General features: G+C 40.9%; 4 protein-coding genes across 4 annotated transcripts; 3 read left to right on the forward strand and 1 right to left on the reverse strand.

The window, feature by feature from the left end:
- The first annotated feature begins 4,607 nt into the window (after positions 1-4,607).
- LOC135945683 (uncharacterized) lies at positions 4,608-6,217 on the forward strand. Its single transcript, XM_065493513.1, has 5 exons — positions 4,608-4,779; positions 4,837-5,035; positions 5,313-5,504; positions 5,560-5,668; positions 5,921-6,217. The coding sequence occupies exons 1-5, from the start codon at positions 4,686-4,688 to the stop codon at positions 6,131-6,133; spliced, it is 807 nt and encodes a 268-aa protein (XP_065349585.1). The 5' UTR covers positions 4,608-4,685; the 3' UTR covers positions 6,134-6,217.
- A 3,521-nt stretch (positions 6,218-9,738) lies between these two features.
- On the forward strand, positions 9,739-10,964 carry LOC135946247 (histone H1-III-like). Its single transcript, XM_065494378.1, has one exon. The coding sequence runs from the start codon at positions 9,739-9,741 to the stop codon at positions 10,384-10,386; it is 648 nt and encodes a 215-aa protein (XP_065350450.1). The 3' UTR covers positions 10,387-10,964.
- Positions 10,965-11,479: 515 nt separating this feature from the next.
- On the reverse strand, positions 11,480-12,183 carry LOC135946004 (histone H4). Its single transcript, XM_065493980.1, has one exon. The coding sequence runs from the start codon at positions 12,165-12,167 to the stop codon at positions 11,856-11,858; it is 312 nt and encodes a 103-aa protein (XP_065350052.1). The 5' UTR covers positions 12,168-12,183; the 3' UTR covers positions 11,480-11,855.
- Positions 12,184-12,389: 206 nt separating this feature from the next.
- On the forward strand, positions 12,390-12,852 carry LOC135945996 (histone H3). Its single transcript, XM_065493971.1, has one exon. The coding sequence runs from the start codon at positions 12,390-12,392 to the stop codon at positions 12,798-12,800; it is 411 nt and encodes a 136-aa protein (XP_065350043.1). The 3' UTR covers positions 12,801-12,852.
- The last annotated feature ends 2,000 nt before the right edge of the window (positions 12,853-14,852 follow it).

The raw sequence follows: 14,852 nt of genomic DNA on the forward strand, positions 1-14,852 counted from the left end.
TTTTTCATAAATTTAACCGGCAATCTGGGAAAATTTAAATTTTTTACAATCTTTGGAACGGTTTTCTTCTTTTTCTATAAAGGTCCTTTAATATGAAGCAAGCGAAACAAAAATAAATAAAATAAAACAGAATTAACCGCATTTTACGAAGAAATATTAAAAAAAAACTCACCAACTGACCAGTGTCCAGTTAAGTTGAGCTAGACGAAAATCGCCTCTATTGAGCAGAGCAAAAGGTGATTAAGGTTGGATAATACCGCAATTAAAAGGAGAAACGGCGCTAAGAGGTCGTTAGGGTGGCTGCAAAAATGACTAGGCCGCCGCGCGGTTAGTTGGTGCGTGTTTTTTTCCCTGAGAGGTGTGTGAGGGTTGTTAACTCAAAATGGATGCTCTCTTTCAAACTTGCTCGCACTCGCAGGTCCCTCATTAGCGTTAAGCACAAACACACGCAGCTCCAGCTCAACGATAATTTATTTTTGTGCAACGCACAAGCTTTTAAATTATTCGTAACTACCGGTCATTAATGAAAAACGCCGGCCACGACTGAAATTTTAATTTTCTGAGCAATTCCCAAACCTAGGAATTATGAATTTGACTTTTTCCGAATGAAACACATATTAATATAGCTAATGATTTATTTAGCACGAATAAATATGTGTCATTTTGGCAGATTCAGATAATGTATACAGATAACAGTATTTAAAGTGAGTGCTGTTTGTGAAAAAGGTCCACGTCCATGTTCTTGGAGATCAACCACTGCAGGGGCGTAAAAGAATTTTTTTATAAACAAAGTTTTTCTAAACGACTGTTTCATATTTTTATTTGCAATGGACAGAATGTTTAGTGCGAATTTTTTAAGTATTTAAATTAACGAAGGAAACGATGTCTTTTTTGTGCCAAAATTTTCTGGAGTGTGGAAAATTCATTAAATGTGGGATGTGATCTAGATGTTTCAATTACTTTAATAAATGAAAATTTTATATTGAAAAAGAGCTAGTTCCAATTGAATTTTAGCAATTTCGGCATTAATTACACGCTCAATTGTGTACAACCTGAGACAATAATTAGGACTGGAGAAGGGGTTGAAACCCTTAGACTGCTTCAGATCATGACGAGTCTCGAATGATTAGCAATTCTTTTAAATCAGACAATTATTAGAAGTAAAGATTTAGTAAATTATTTTCAAAGGCAACCGTTTTAAAAAACCATGCGTAAACAAAATTGTGGGTTCTAAATACTAAATTGGCAAAAATTCAATACCGTTTGAGTTTTCTTCATCACTTCCTATAATAAGCAGATAGAAGTGGTTTCATGGTGATAAGCAATCAACTCCGTTGCGCAGTGAGGTGAAACAATAAAAGAGTAAATAAATTTACGTTTTTAGGGTGCGTATAAAAGGGGTTGAATGGGTGCAGCCCTTAAACTGCTTTTACTATCTAGAAGAAATTGAGACTTTATATTAAGTCTTGCGGTATGCGGTTTTTTAAAATCCAGCCACTAGAAGCTCAGATTTAGGCATGTAAACATTTTTAAAAACTCCAAATAGTACCAATTTTTTAGTTTTATTTTTTTCGATAAAAAAAATTGAGGTGAAATGATTCCAGATTTAGACCTATCCAACCGAGGTTTTTACGCCCTATAATATGGAAATATATAAATTAATTTCAATCTATTCAATTTCAAATTTAAAAAAAACGGCCAAAATACGAATTCAACGTAACCTGAATTTTAGTTCTACGACCAACCTGAGCAGACTCAGAAATCAGAAACCTTAAATTTTTCTATTTGAATAGAATGCCGGCAATAAAAACTCCCTAAAATTGCCGGAATATGGAGGAAAACTTTGGCTAATTTTAATTGATTGTTTTTCCCTCTACTATTTTTACCGTTGAAATTGTTTCTATGAATATCCCGCCCTTGTTTCAGTATTTGAGCTATTAATTATTTTGTTTTCCTGAGAGGCACATTAAATTTGTAAATCATTCCAGCTCGCACCATGAAATTGGCTTCTGGGAAGTAAAATGCTTGCCAGCAGTTCGTGTGTATGCAAATGACGCGCGCAGATAAATGGGCATAATCTGCCGTGAGTTACACTGTGTGTGTGTGCTAGATCTTTATTCGGCTCTCAAAGCGAGTAATTCAGTGCAGCACATGACTGCAGCGCGGCTGCTAGACTCGTCGTTTTCCTGGTCACGCGATTGCGAAAATCGCAGCCGTACCGCGTGTTCTCCAAGTTGAAAACTAATTTTTACTCTTTTATATTAGGCTGACACTTTTCGGCTCTAATAACAACAAATGCATTGCCGATTTACGTTTCTCTCGACAAGACACGGATAACGGGCTGAATGGCTTTTCAGGTGAACAAGGGAAAGGGCCAAAATATTTGATCCCAGCGCGCGCACAAAAGCGGTTCGCTACCACAAAGAGGGCAACAATAACAGTTTGTGAATTACGAGGGGTGCACACAAAGCACTGCTCGCTGGTCCCATATTTTGACATATTTTCAGGGTGGCCGAAAATAGCACACATAATATTCTTTTGTTCACAGTTTCCAGATTCCTGGAATATCACCGACAGAGAGTAACAGAACAACAGGGACCAGCGGAGAGCATGCTTTTCGAATATTCTGCCAGTTTGCTTATGCAAATTGGAATTTCGCAGAAAAAGACTATTTTACGCCAGCCTCCTTGGATTTCACTACACACGACGACGTATTTCTCGCGCGACTTCCTCTCTTTGTTCTGCACACGCTCCAACTCTCCGCTCTGCATAATGCATAAAATCGGGAAAACCTAATTCGGAAGTCCGCCATGAGAGGTCTCGCCTTGGCAGGGGTGCTCACCCTTGTCGCTTACCCCAGTGGCGAATTGCGAAAGCACCGCGTGTTCGGCGCCAAATGAGAAGATGCAAAACGAGACTCCAGACACTTGGTCATTATTTCCATTTCTTTAATCCTTTTTTTAACAATAACATAAAAATTTATAACATGGAAAACACACATTGATCCGAAAAAATGATTTTTCTTACTACCCTGCAGCAATTTATGAAAGATGAGCTTTCGATTGGCGGTTTGCTGACAATTTCGTGCCAGAAGACAAGAAATGTGAATTTTAATAACATGTTATGTGACAGCTCCTCTATCTACTCTCTCGGTATTTAATTCGAAAAAAGGACAAGATAACTGAACATGCAATAATCTTAGATTAAAAAGTGTCAATATCGTTAGTATGCAGATAACGCAGCAAAAGTTTACATAATATTTCTAGCAGAGAGACGTATCTGTTTCTACCACGTCTTCTTGTAGAATATTTAACGTATTAATAAATTTGCTATAAAATATTTCAATGGGTCCAATTGAGAATAAAAAGGAACGATCGCTTCCTCTACGCCTTTTACAGTGAGGGGAAACTGTGCTGCGGAACAGCCAGGCAGTGCGGGTGGGCTAATTTCCACTCCTTTTACAAAACAAACGCACTTTATTTGAGTTTAGTGCGGGTAAGCTGCTGTTGCCTGCACCTGCAGGGTGATGCTGCAAGCTTTAATCTTCCCTATAAATTACAAAAAAGCCATGTCTAAAAAATGGCCACAAAACTAATTTTCACTTGTAAAAAAGTACATAGAAATCCAATTAAAAAATTTCCTTTACTTACTAAAAATACCATTGATCCCTAATATTATTCTAAGAACAAAGTGAATTTATATAAACTGATTAAAAATCACGGTTGTCGCGGTGTAGAGATAATCTGATGAAATTCGCACCATCGATCGGTCTTAACTCAATTTAATCTTCAATTTTGCATGGTTTATACGGCACATTTTTGGCGAACTTGGGTCATTTTTGAAAATTAACGGGTGTTTTTGGGATTTTGAAAACCAACACCATACTTTAAATATCAAATGTGGTACGTGTGAAAATTTTATGGTAGTTTTTGGCTTCATTTTCAAGAAATTCCATTTGGAATCTCGAAAAACAATAATAAATCAATTTTTACAAATGTTATGAGCGCAAAATTTCGTGTTTTAACAGTCAGAAATGCAAAATATGCACACCTTTCGACTTGGCTTGACTTCCGCTAGTGAGTTAAATATAGTTTTTAATATTGTCATTGAAGTGTTGAAAATTTCAAAAAGCCTAAATAAAGAAAGACTTCACTTCTAATTCTAATAACACGAAGTATAAACACATATCCTATTATTCCTTTCATGGAGTTTCGAAAAATATGTACTATAATTTTATCAAAATATTTCTGTAATCTGGGTTTTTTCGTTTTAAATCAACTTTTAATTAATTTTTCCTGCTTGGAAATTTCGGTTTCAACAGAAATCGCAAATCGATCTCCTTGCTCCTCACCTCTATCTCTTGAGTCCGAGAAAATCTATTGTCAAACATCAGCTGTGTGTAAGGTACTTAACGCTAAGTGATAATGCGGCGAAAACAAAAATATTGTACTGCGCGCATTGATTGATTAAAATCAAACACATACACACTCGACTTTTTTGCGCTGAAGAGGTGGGATGACCGGCCGACGCTGATAACAGAGATGTCATTTTATCACGGGGCATGGAAGAGGGCTCGAAATGGGAGGCAGGTGCACACGCCTTCTTGATATAAAAAGGCAGCTTTCCGCACGACGCAGCATCTCTGGGGTTGCAGCTGAAGAGGTGACTGCTCCGATCCTCCAACCATGAAATACCTGGCAACCTGCGTAGTCATGGCCCTTCTAGGGTGCACCTGTGCCCTGCCGAGGTACATGGACAATTTCACCCCGGAGCAGATAAGTATGATATTTTGTCAATTTTTGTTTCGCAATGAAGGTACATAGTGCGGCTTTGCAGATGCTGAGTTGAAGTCCCTTTTTGGATACGCAAATGAGGACGCGGTGATTGGCGCCAAGGGAATCGACGATTCGTTGGCTATTATTTTGGATAATTTCCGCACCTCGTTGCAAAACGGCTTTCCTGCCTACGGAATTCCACCTCTTGACCCTTTGTTCCTTGAGCACGGAAATATTCGCATCGATAGCACCACCGCAGAGTGAGTTTCAATTAATTGTCAACCTTATATTCATTTCCAAAATGCAAAAATATGGTTTTTAGATGACAAGCGAATTTTTTCCAAGATTGAAAAGTAATTCAGAAATTAATCTAGAATTTTAGTTTATCGAAAATTCTTAGAATTGTTGGCTACGATGAGCATTTTGGTTTTAAAAATTTGAAATACATAATTTTTCTCCGAAATTAGTTTAATAATTTCCGGAGGTTTTCAGTATTTATTAATAATAGTTTGAATTTTTTAACATTGAAATTTTCAGCTTGAGAGGATCATTTGACAATGTGACGGTCAATAAAATCTCAGCGTACTTCATTAACAACGTGCACATGGACGTTCTGAGAATGAAAGTTACGTTTGACCTTTTCTTCGACTCAATCGACACCTTTGGCGACAGATATGACATCGACGGCGTCCTTTCGGTCTTGCCCATTTACGGAACTGGTCCATTCCAGTGAGTATATACTATGCAATTCGAGAATTAATTTCTAATTTCGCTATTTAAACAGATTTTCACTGCTCAACGTCAGCTTAACTGGCGAGGTGAAGATGGGTCTGGTGAACGGCTCCGTGCAAGTCGTAGATATGCCCGTGGATTTGAATTTCCCTGCCGTGTTTGTAAGTATATCAATCTTAAATCGAAACACTTGACAAGTTGACAGTCAAGTGGCTCACAATCTGCGGGTCAAAGAACTATGCCAACTCTCAAAGTGGCTGATCAATTTAATCTCAACATTATTTGACTCTTCTTGATTTACATCAGATTACGTTTGAACCCAAAGAGCATCTTTATTGTTCGAATTTGCATACTAAAAATAGTCGATAGTGTTTATTGGTATAAAATTAATGAATTTTCGTTTGAATTTCCAGTCGAATTTGGAGGGATTGATGGGAGGTGGCTCAATGGCAGAGATGGTCAATCAGATGATCATGGATTTCGCCCCGACCATTTTCAACGAAATCAAGGCTCCAATCATCAGTGCATTTGTTGGCCGTGTCGTTGCGTTTGCCAACTCCATGCTGCAAGGATTAACCTTCGATGAACTGATTGACATAATTTTGGGAATTGGGGGAGCTAAATGAAATATCAATCATAACTGTAATCTTCGGAATATAATGAGACTGTACCTGCAATAAATATTAAATATAGGATTTTTTACAAAATGATTTGTAAGTCGTTACAATTTCTAACCAACCCTTTTTACAAAAGTTTTAATTTTTCATTCTAATTGGCATGGCGAAATCTCGGAAGGTATCAAATAAATCTGTGGGGGCTCTGTCTCTCTCTCCTCCCTTGTGTTTGTGTGTGACTTCTCTCCCCCTCTTGAGATGCTGGTGGAAAACTCCTGATGCTTTCTACCCCCATATCCCTCTCTGGTGGTAACACTGTCTCAAAATTTACTTAAATTGACTATCTTAATTAACTGACTAATTGTGTCCCCAATTAATTGATATTATAAAACTTACAATAAACTCTGACAATAAAGACAAACCCAATTTCACCCTTATTAGGAATGCACGGCAATAATTAATATGATTCAAATAAAACCCTACTTCGCGCCGTTCTTTACGGCCATATCCGTTTAGGCCGGGTGTGTCTGTTCGTTCAATTGATTAAACCAAGTTCACATCTGTAGTTGAGTAAACTGGTCGTGTTTTATTTCATCCGACTGCTGCTCCCTACAAATCTTTCCTAGTAGACCAAAATATTGAAAAAAATAAATGTCAGGGCCGTCAGAGGTTTACCTGACGATATTACGATCAATACCGCTAAGTGACGATGTTAACTTTCGAGCGCTCACAGGGGATCAAGGGAGAGCGGAGGGAGAAGCTCAGGTATGACACCTTTGAAGCCTCCCTCTCCTCCAGCGCGACATCTCGCTACTCATTTGCTCTCCTGACACGCGAGCAAGAGGTTGTGCTTCTGCTTCTCTCGGACTCTCGCTCCCCCGCTCATCCCTCTGGGCAGCCGTTGATCAGCATCCACGTGTATCAGGAATTAATTGAATTTTCCGGTTTTTTCAGTATTAATCCTCAACATAAATTGTATTTTTTTAACTTTCGTCAATTTTCAGCTTGAGAGGATCATTTGACAATGTGACGATCAACAAAATTTCTGCGTACTTCATTAACAACGTGCACATGGACGTTCAAGAAAGTCACTTTTGACCTTTTCTTCGACTTAATCGACACCGTTGCCCATTTACGGAACTGGCCCATTTCAGTGAGTATATTATGACGGTATATTTTAATTTTTATTCCATTTTAAGATCTTTGAGACTCGTGTTTGGGAATTGAAAAATCATATATAGTAAAATTTAAATTTTATACTTTTTGAAGGTAATAAATGTGTAACAATATAGAATCTTAAGCTTAAAAAAGTGGAAAAAATCAATTTTCACCCGAGAATGCCATTTATTATCTCTGTGAAAAATAAATACACAATCGTCAATTAGTGTCAAATATTCTGAAGTGTATATTTATATTTAATTTAGCTGTTTTCTAAAGTTAAGACCACTCAGAACCAGGATTCGCAAAAACCCGCATTTTTTTCGGAAAAACCCACTGCATTGCAAAATGTTTTTTTGTGGGTTTTTCTGCAATTTTGCGCATTTTTCCAAAACACATGCTTTCTTATGGAAAATAAAAAATCTTATGATGGATGACCAAAAATAGGGAATTTTCAAAATCAGTATTAGAGCCACTTGTTCCACCAAGAGACTGAAAATTTTAATTTTCTGAATTTTCAGACTGTTTTTGAGCGAAAATTGAGACTATTCTTAGGTTAAATTCGGAAAAATGCGGAAAAACTCAAAACTGGTGGGTTTTTCCAGCCGGTTTTTTGCGCAAAAAAGTGGTGCATTTTTGCGCATTGCAAAATTGGCGAACCCTGCTCAGAACAGAAGATGTTATTGTATAGAGGTATCCGCGAATGACTGTGCCGTAAATCTAGTTTGTATGATTATCGCTCTGATAGTTATCAGTTAAAATCGTATGATAAGCGCTTCGCTACTTTCAATGCGTATGCGTGGCTAACTGGTTTCGCCAACTTTGCAACGCGCAAAAAATGCACCATTGGTTATTCGCGCAACAAGCAGCTATAAAAACCACCAGTTCTGGTTTTATTTCCAAATTCAACTCCAAAAAAGTCACATTTCGCGCCAAAAAAGTAAGAAATTTTGGGAAAAAACGATGCTTAAACACCGTCATCGGTCCATCAGGTCTAACCAGTGGTTTTAAATACTGATTTTGTGAAAATCCCTAATTTTAATCATCCATCATGAGAATTTTATTTTCAATAAAAATGCGCCAAATTGCTGAAAACCACGCAAAAAAGTTGTTTGCAATGCAGTGGGTTTTCCCGAAAAAATGCGGGTTTTGGCGAACCTTTGTGGCTAATGTGCACGATGCGTTTCCTCGATTCAAACAGAGTGTGCCACTTCCCTCAATCAGAGATTTTTGTACCTATTTCGCTTTTGTCCGAATTTGTATGTCTGTATTTGTAATTAAATAGGGTACATTAGAGTAGAACTATTCCATACTAATTGTAAGAGACAAATAAATTCGAATTGAATATCAACTTCACCGCTGGCTATGAGTGTGAGAGCGCCCCAGCAAATTCATTCTCTACAGGCAAATTGTTAAAGTCACAGTAATTTATTGATAACCAATTTAAGTATATCTTAAAATATCAGTTTACATTTCACGCATAAATAGTTAAACTCTAAAAATATAGTTGCAAAAAAAAAATGTTTAATATTTACAAGCTTTCGTAATAAGCGCGATAAGCGCTTCGCATTTAACAACATGAAAGTTTTAATTCTGCTTTTAAGAACGCGAAGAACCTTTCTGCATTTTTTCAATTTTAAATATCTGCTGAAGAGAAAAATACGATTTGTATCACAATCAACACTGGTTGTAACTGTAAAAAGGTACGTGACAAAAAACCAAACAGACGGTTGCAGTAGTGTGATGAGTGTATTCTCCAGACGATTTCCATGGGTCTGCCATCTTAATGCTATTTATAAATCATTCCAAGTTATATTTTTTCTCCCCTATTACCATATGGAATGGTTTAATGTAAACAAAATCTTGGTTTGAATACACTAAAAGATTGTAATGTTAATTTACTCAGCGCCGTAGTACGGCTCACAGAGCTTCGGAGAAGAGTGAGCCATTTAGTTCGAAGCGACGACCTTCAAACCGAAGTAACAACCGTAATTTTCGCAATAGCCGGCTCAGTTTGGTCTCTAATCGTAGCTGTAAGACCAGACTTCAATTGTGATTAAAAAAATACCAAATAAAAGTCAAGGGACCGGAAAAAATTGGAAATTTCTGCCTTGTGTCAAGCAACTTTTCGGATCTCTCCGAGCTGAAACCCAAAATACCCGCCGTCCAAGCTCTCAAATAGTTGTAAATGGTATATCATCTGATGGAGCATATCAATCTGCATCCATTAAAATCCCACCGGGCCCCACACGGCCCACCGGTGGGCCGTGACCAGCCGACAAAGTCAACGGAGAAGCACGTTGGACGCCTGTAACGAAAAAGTTGAGCTGGGAAATCCGCGCTTGGCGTGCTGAAAAACCAGTGCGCATGCGTGCCGGCGGCGCTCAAGCGCCGGTCTGCTAACGGAGTATATAAACGTGGAGTGTTACTTCTGAAGCTACACTCCATTACATTTCGCCATGGCTGATACTGCTGCTCCTGCCGCTGCCCCTGCTCCTGCGAGCCCCACCAAGGCTAAGAAGCCTAAGGCTCCGAAGGCCGCTGGTGCCAAGAAGGTTGTCCCTGCACACCCTCCTACGGCCCAGATGGTCAACGCCGCCATCAAGAACTTGAAGGAACGCGGAGGTTCCTCCCTTCAAGCGATCAAGAAGTACATCGCCGCAACCTATAAGATCGATGCTGAGAAGCTTGCTCCTTTCATCCGCAAGTACCTCAAGTCTGCCGTCACCGATGGCAAGTTGGTGCAAACCAAGGGCAAGGGTGCCTCTGGTTCCTTCAAGCTGAGCGCCACTACCGCCGCCCCTAAGAAGGAAAAGGTGGTCAAGCCCAAGAAGCCTGCAGGTGAGAAGAAAGTGACCAAGACTAAGGCTGCCAAGCCCAAGAGGGCTACCGGCGAGAAGAAGGTCGCTAAGCCAAAGAAGGCCGTGGCTGAAAAGAAGGTTGCGAAGAAGCCCGCTGCTCTGAAGAAGGCCAAGTCGCCGAAGAAGGACAAGAAGCCCAAGGTCGCCGCAGCCAAGCCCAAGACACCCAAGGCTAAGAAGGTCGTTGCTAAGAAGCCCGCCGCCAAGAAGGCTGCCCCTAAGAAGGCCGCTGCCAAGAAGGCCTAAGTCTTCTCCATCTCCTGGGATCCCCCAACCAGCCCTTTTCAGGGCTACCAAATAATTCATTTCAAAGTTCAAAAGCAAAGTTTACACTTAGCCATCTCACTCATTCCGGCTACGGCCCCATGGGTGTTCTCATAATAAAAATCTGACGTATGTCGTGCTCTCTTCGGAGAGTACGTTTTCCATATATTATCATGTACATGCTTAGTATCTATGCTAATTAAGAAAATGCCATCAAACTGATTCCCTGCCTGAGAATGGGATTGCTCGGCCGGCTAACAAAATGCGTTCCTCCTTGCATTACAATTAGATGGACGCATTTTTATCCTCCCTGTCCCTGTAAGACCGTGTGCCCGGTGCCCCCTCCTTCAGATGGATTTAATATAAGCGTCCATCGGGCCGAGAGTGGCTAATTTTTTCGAATTCCGATGAGCAGTTCCAGGCGAATTGAATTTTTGGGGTGACACTTGTAATGTTTGCTTACAAAGTAATTGTTAATAATTGGAGATATTCCAGATTTGAATCTCAGGAAAGGGGGACGTGGTCTAGAGTTGCAGTTCACTTTTCATTCGCAGAACTCGATTTTTGAGGTAACGAATAAATAAGGACCACTCCCATTCCCGAGCTTCAAATTTGGAATATTCTCCATCATTATTGACAAGCAGTATAATTTACAAGTGGCACATAAAAATATCAACGCCAAAAATCTCGTCCTATCGTGCTTTAAATGTCCGCAAATTCGCTCCGATGGTAAAATTGGATAACAATGCACCAGGAAAGGGAAGAAAAGGATTATTATTTTAAGTTTGAAATTAAATTTGACAATTTTAACTCCTAATTAAAAAATTGGAGATATTTTTGAACTGACCAGCAAGCCGGGGTGTCCCGGGAATTTTTTTCCGGTATCAGGATTTCCCGGAGATGATCAACACGTCCCTGGAAAAGGTAAACTCCGGACTGAAAATTAAACCCGTTGGATAGTCTACTCTACATTAGATTTGACTGAATGCAATAACGCATGAAACAATGGTTCAAACCAAATATTCTGAGACAGCACAGGGGAAAAGGTAGCTACAAAAATCCTGATTGGCTGACGCATTATCATCGCGAAATATGTACATGGGAGCTAGTTGGTGGCTTAATCTAATTAGACAAAATGAGTTTAGTCCAGAATTTCTTCTCTTTATTTTTGGAGTCAGTCGTTCCCTTCTGAATAGTTGAAAGAATCGTTAAATTCACGCTCGCCGAAGCAGTCTCTAAACCGTTAGTAAAGAGACGCGCAAGCCGCTATACGATCAACGAAACATCTATATCGTTCAGTTCTTCAAAATTCGGGTGCAATCTTATATTGAAGATAAATTCCAAGCATATACCAACGTATCTTATTAAATATTGCTTTATAACCAAACGAGAAGTATTTGGGTGGCCCTTAAAAGGGCCGATTTCGCTGTTTAGGGTGAAGGTGAAACAGCTTAGCCGCCGAAACCGTAGAGGGTGCGGCCCTGGCGCTTGAGGGCGTAGACAACGTCCATGGCGGTGACGGTCTTCCTCTTGGCGTGCTCGGTGTAGGTGACGGCGTCGCGGATCACGTTCTCAAGGAACACCTTCAACACACCGCGGGTCTCCTCGTAGATGAGGCCGGAGATGCGCTTGACTCCGCCGCGACGGGCCAGACGGCGGATGGCCGGCTTCGTGATGCCCTGGATGTTGTCACGCAGCACCTTGCGATGACGCTTGGCGCCTCCCTTGCCGAGTCCCTTGCCTCCCTTTCCACGTCCAGTCATGGTGCTTCTGTTTCAGATGACGAAGTCGACGAATCTGATGAATTTTTGTTGAGAGAGCAGTGGTTATATATACTCAGCGAGGAGACCGGGAGAAGCAAAATGCCAGCAGCCAATGAGCGTCGAGAGGCGGGGCTTTGCATTGGCAGTGGGGATTTTTGTATAAAAGCAGGCGCTGCTCGTCTTGCATTTCATTCTTCGTTCTTTGATCATCGTTTCATAGACATGGCTCGCACGAAGCAGACCGCCCGCAAGTCGACCGGAGGCAAGGCGCCCCGCAAACAATTGGCCACCAAGGCCGCGAGGAAGAGCGCGCCCGCCACCGGTGGCGTGAAGAAGCCCCATCGCTACAGACCCGGCACAGTGGCCCTTCGTGAGATCCGTCGCTACCAGAAGAGCACTGAGCTGCTGATCCGCAAGCTGCCCTTCCAGCGTCTGGTGCGTGAAATCGCCCAGGACTTCAAGACCGACCTGCGCTTCCAGTCGTCGGCTGTCATGGCCCTGCAGGAGGCTAGCGAGGCCTACTTGGTTGGTCTGTTCGAGGACACGAACCTGTGCGCCATCCACGCCAAGCGCGTCACCATCATGCCCAAGGACATCCAGCTGGCCCGCCGCATCCGCGGAGAGCGTGCTTAAGCCGAAAAGCTCTGCGCCCAAATCGGCCCTTTTCAGGGCCACCTAAATGATACCCGTTACAGTACAAAGCAATGATTCTTATCACAATATCTGCTATGTTTAATTATTCGTTAAAAGCATGTTTCACCTTGAATCGAATGCAGGTAACAAAACCTAACCCGCATTAGGGATAGAATTGATTTAAAGGTTGAGACTCAAGTCCCTCTATTAAATATTGTCTCGCTGGGTTACTTAAAAGTATATTATAGTCCTGATGAACTATGTTATTCGCTTGACAGGAAGTAGCAGAGGAATTAATTCTTACAGTATTAAGTACGCAACATTGGGTAATGTTAAGAATTCCGACGTTCTTTACGGAATAGAGCGACTTAAATTCTTGAATTGATTGTGAGTAATGTTGCTTGTTCAACGTTCAACCAGCATTGATTGCGAGTTGGAAGTCTCATCAAACAAGGGCAATTTAATGCAAGATGAAATCAACAAGTTGTCACAACACCTAATGTGCTGGTAATAATGTTTGTAGGATGCCAGTTAATTTTTGGAAAAATTAACAAAATTTATTTATTCAAAAAAATCTGCGTCAGAATTAAACTAATCTTTAATTATGACTCTAATTACTCTAAACCAAAGGTCGCTAAGGTTCTTCCCTGCCCTTCAAGAAAAAATAGACTAAGTTAGGAATATCGCAAAAAATGACACACGGAATTTAATGGAATTAAGGTCGCTGATTATTGTTATTAACCGGAAAAACAACAATCTTTCTGAAAATCAGAACAATAGAAATTTGGCGTTTGTTGAGTGTTTGTCTGTTGTTTTTAATCGAGCGAATTCACATTAAAAAAATGGAAGTTGTTAGTGGGGAAATTGCAAATATAGAAATGCGATGAAAAGATATCTCGACGCGCAACACTAAAAGGAGTACTCATCACACTTCCTCTTCTCGGGTGTTGGCGCGGTGGCTGCTCCGTCTACGTAGCTGCCGCTCGTTCTGAAAGAAATCCTCAAAGTTGTCGATGCTGCCGCTCTCTCCAGGCTGGTGTTGTCCACCGGGTGACCATGGGTTCGGCAAAGGTCACGGCGCGCGCGGGTGACGTGTGCGCGCGGCCGCCGATATGACGCCTCGGTTGGGCTCCGCGTGGACCAGGGACTCCTGACAGGGACTGGCCACGAGGGACACCTACAGGGTGGTGGACGAGGGAACATCAGAATGGCTCTTTGAAATTATTGTGGTGCCCGAAGCAACCACTGGCGGAAGCCCAAAAGGAGAATCCCAAAAGTTGGAAAAGCAAATGTTTACTTACAATTCCTGACTTTGGAGTGAATTTAACGTCGAATCCGAAATCGTATGATTTCGTGGTCTGCAATGAGAGACGCACCCTGCTCAGGTGACGTGCGCTCTCGTCGGTGAATTTGGGCCATCTGATTTATTGTTCCCTGACCTACCGTGGGTTAGCTCAGGCTAACCCCCCTGCGGCACCTATCGAAGGTGGAGAAATTGGGAGGGCGAAGCAGCTGGTCGCTGTGCTGTCGCACTCGTGCTGCACACAAGTTCGCTTTTGCACAGTTTTTCACATAATCACTTCACTTGCACAAATACAAAAACACAAGCAATAATCAAAGAAGAGAGGGAAAGATAGGAAAGATATTTTTACAAAAATAAAAATAAATCAGTCATTTTACACAATTTACGTGTTTGCCAATTTTGCTATTGCCTTTATTACAAGTGATTGTTATACTTTATGGCAATTTTTTCCGAATGAAAATAGTTTTCAATTACTCTCATTTAAAAACAAAATTTATCTCATATCAGTATTTTTACCGGTTCCAGGTTTAGTCCAATTTTTCTTGTGCATGACCGTTGGAAAACGACGGTTGAGCGGGAAGCAGGCGGTTGAGCGCTTTACGTGAGCTTAGTGCTTAGTCCGCAGTGGAGCTGTTACCTGTGGACGAGAGGCGGACAGCCGAGAACGGCGTTCTGCCTTGGCTTGAACGCGGTGATAAGGAAAGCGATCTTCGATGCAATTACGGCAATTACTTGGTCGAAAATTCATA

This window comes from Cloeon dipterum, chromosome X, assembly GCF_949628265.1.
Source record: "Cloeon dipterum chromosome X, ieCloDipt1.1, whole genome shotgun sequence".
Taxonomy (NCBI): domain Eukaryota; kingdom Metazoa; phylum Arthropoda; class Insecta; order Ephemeroptera; family Baetidae; genus Cloeon; species Cloeon dipterum.

Coding starts and splice junctions, on each gene's coding strand:
- LOC135946004 (XM_065493980.1), bottom strand. CDS start 12,167: ATGACTGGACGTGGAAAGGGAGGCAAGGGACTCGGCAAGGGAGGCGCC.
- LOC135945683 (XM_065493513.1), top strand. CDS start 4,686: ATGAAATACCTGGCAACCTGCGTAGTCATGGCCCTTCTAGGGTGCACC. Junction 5,505..5,559: donor TACGGAACTGGTCCATTCCA/GTGAGTATATAC, acceptor CTATTTAAACAG/ATTTTCACTGCTCAACGTCA. Junction 5,669..5,920: donor TGAATTTCCCTGCCGTGTTT/GTAAGTATATCA, acceptor TTGAATTTCCAG/TCGAATTTGGAGGGATTGAT.
- LOC135946247 (XM_065494378.1), top strand. CDS start 9,739: ATGGCTGATACTGCTGCTCCTGCCGCTGCCCCTGCTCCTGCGAGCCCC.
- LOC135945996 (XM_065493971.1), top strand. CDS start 12,390: ATGGCTCGCACGAAGCAGACCGCCCGCAAGTCGACCGGAGGCAAGGCG.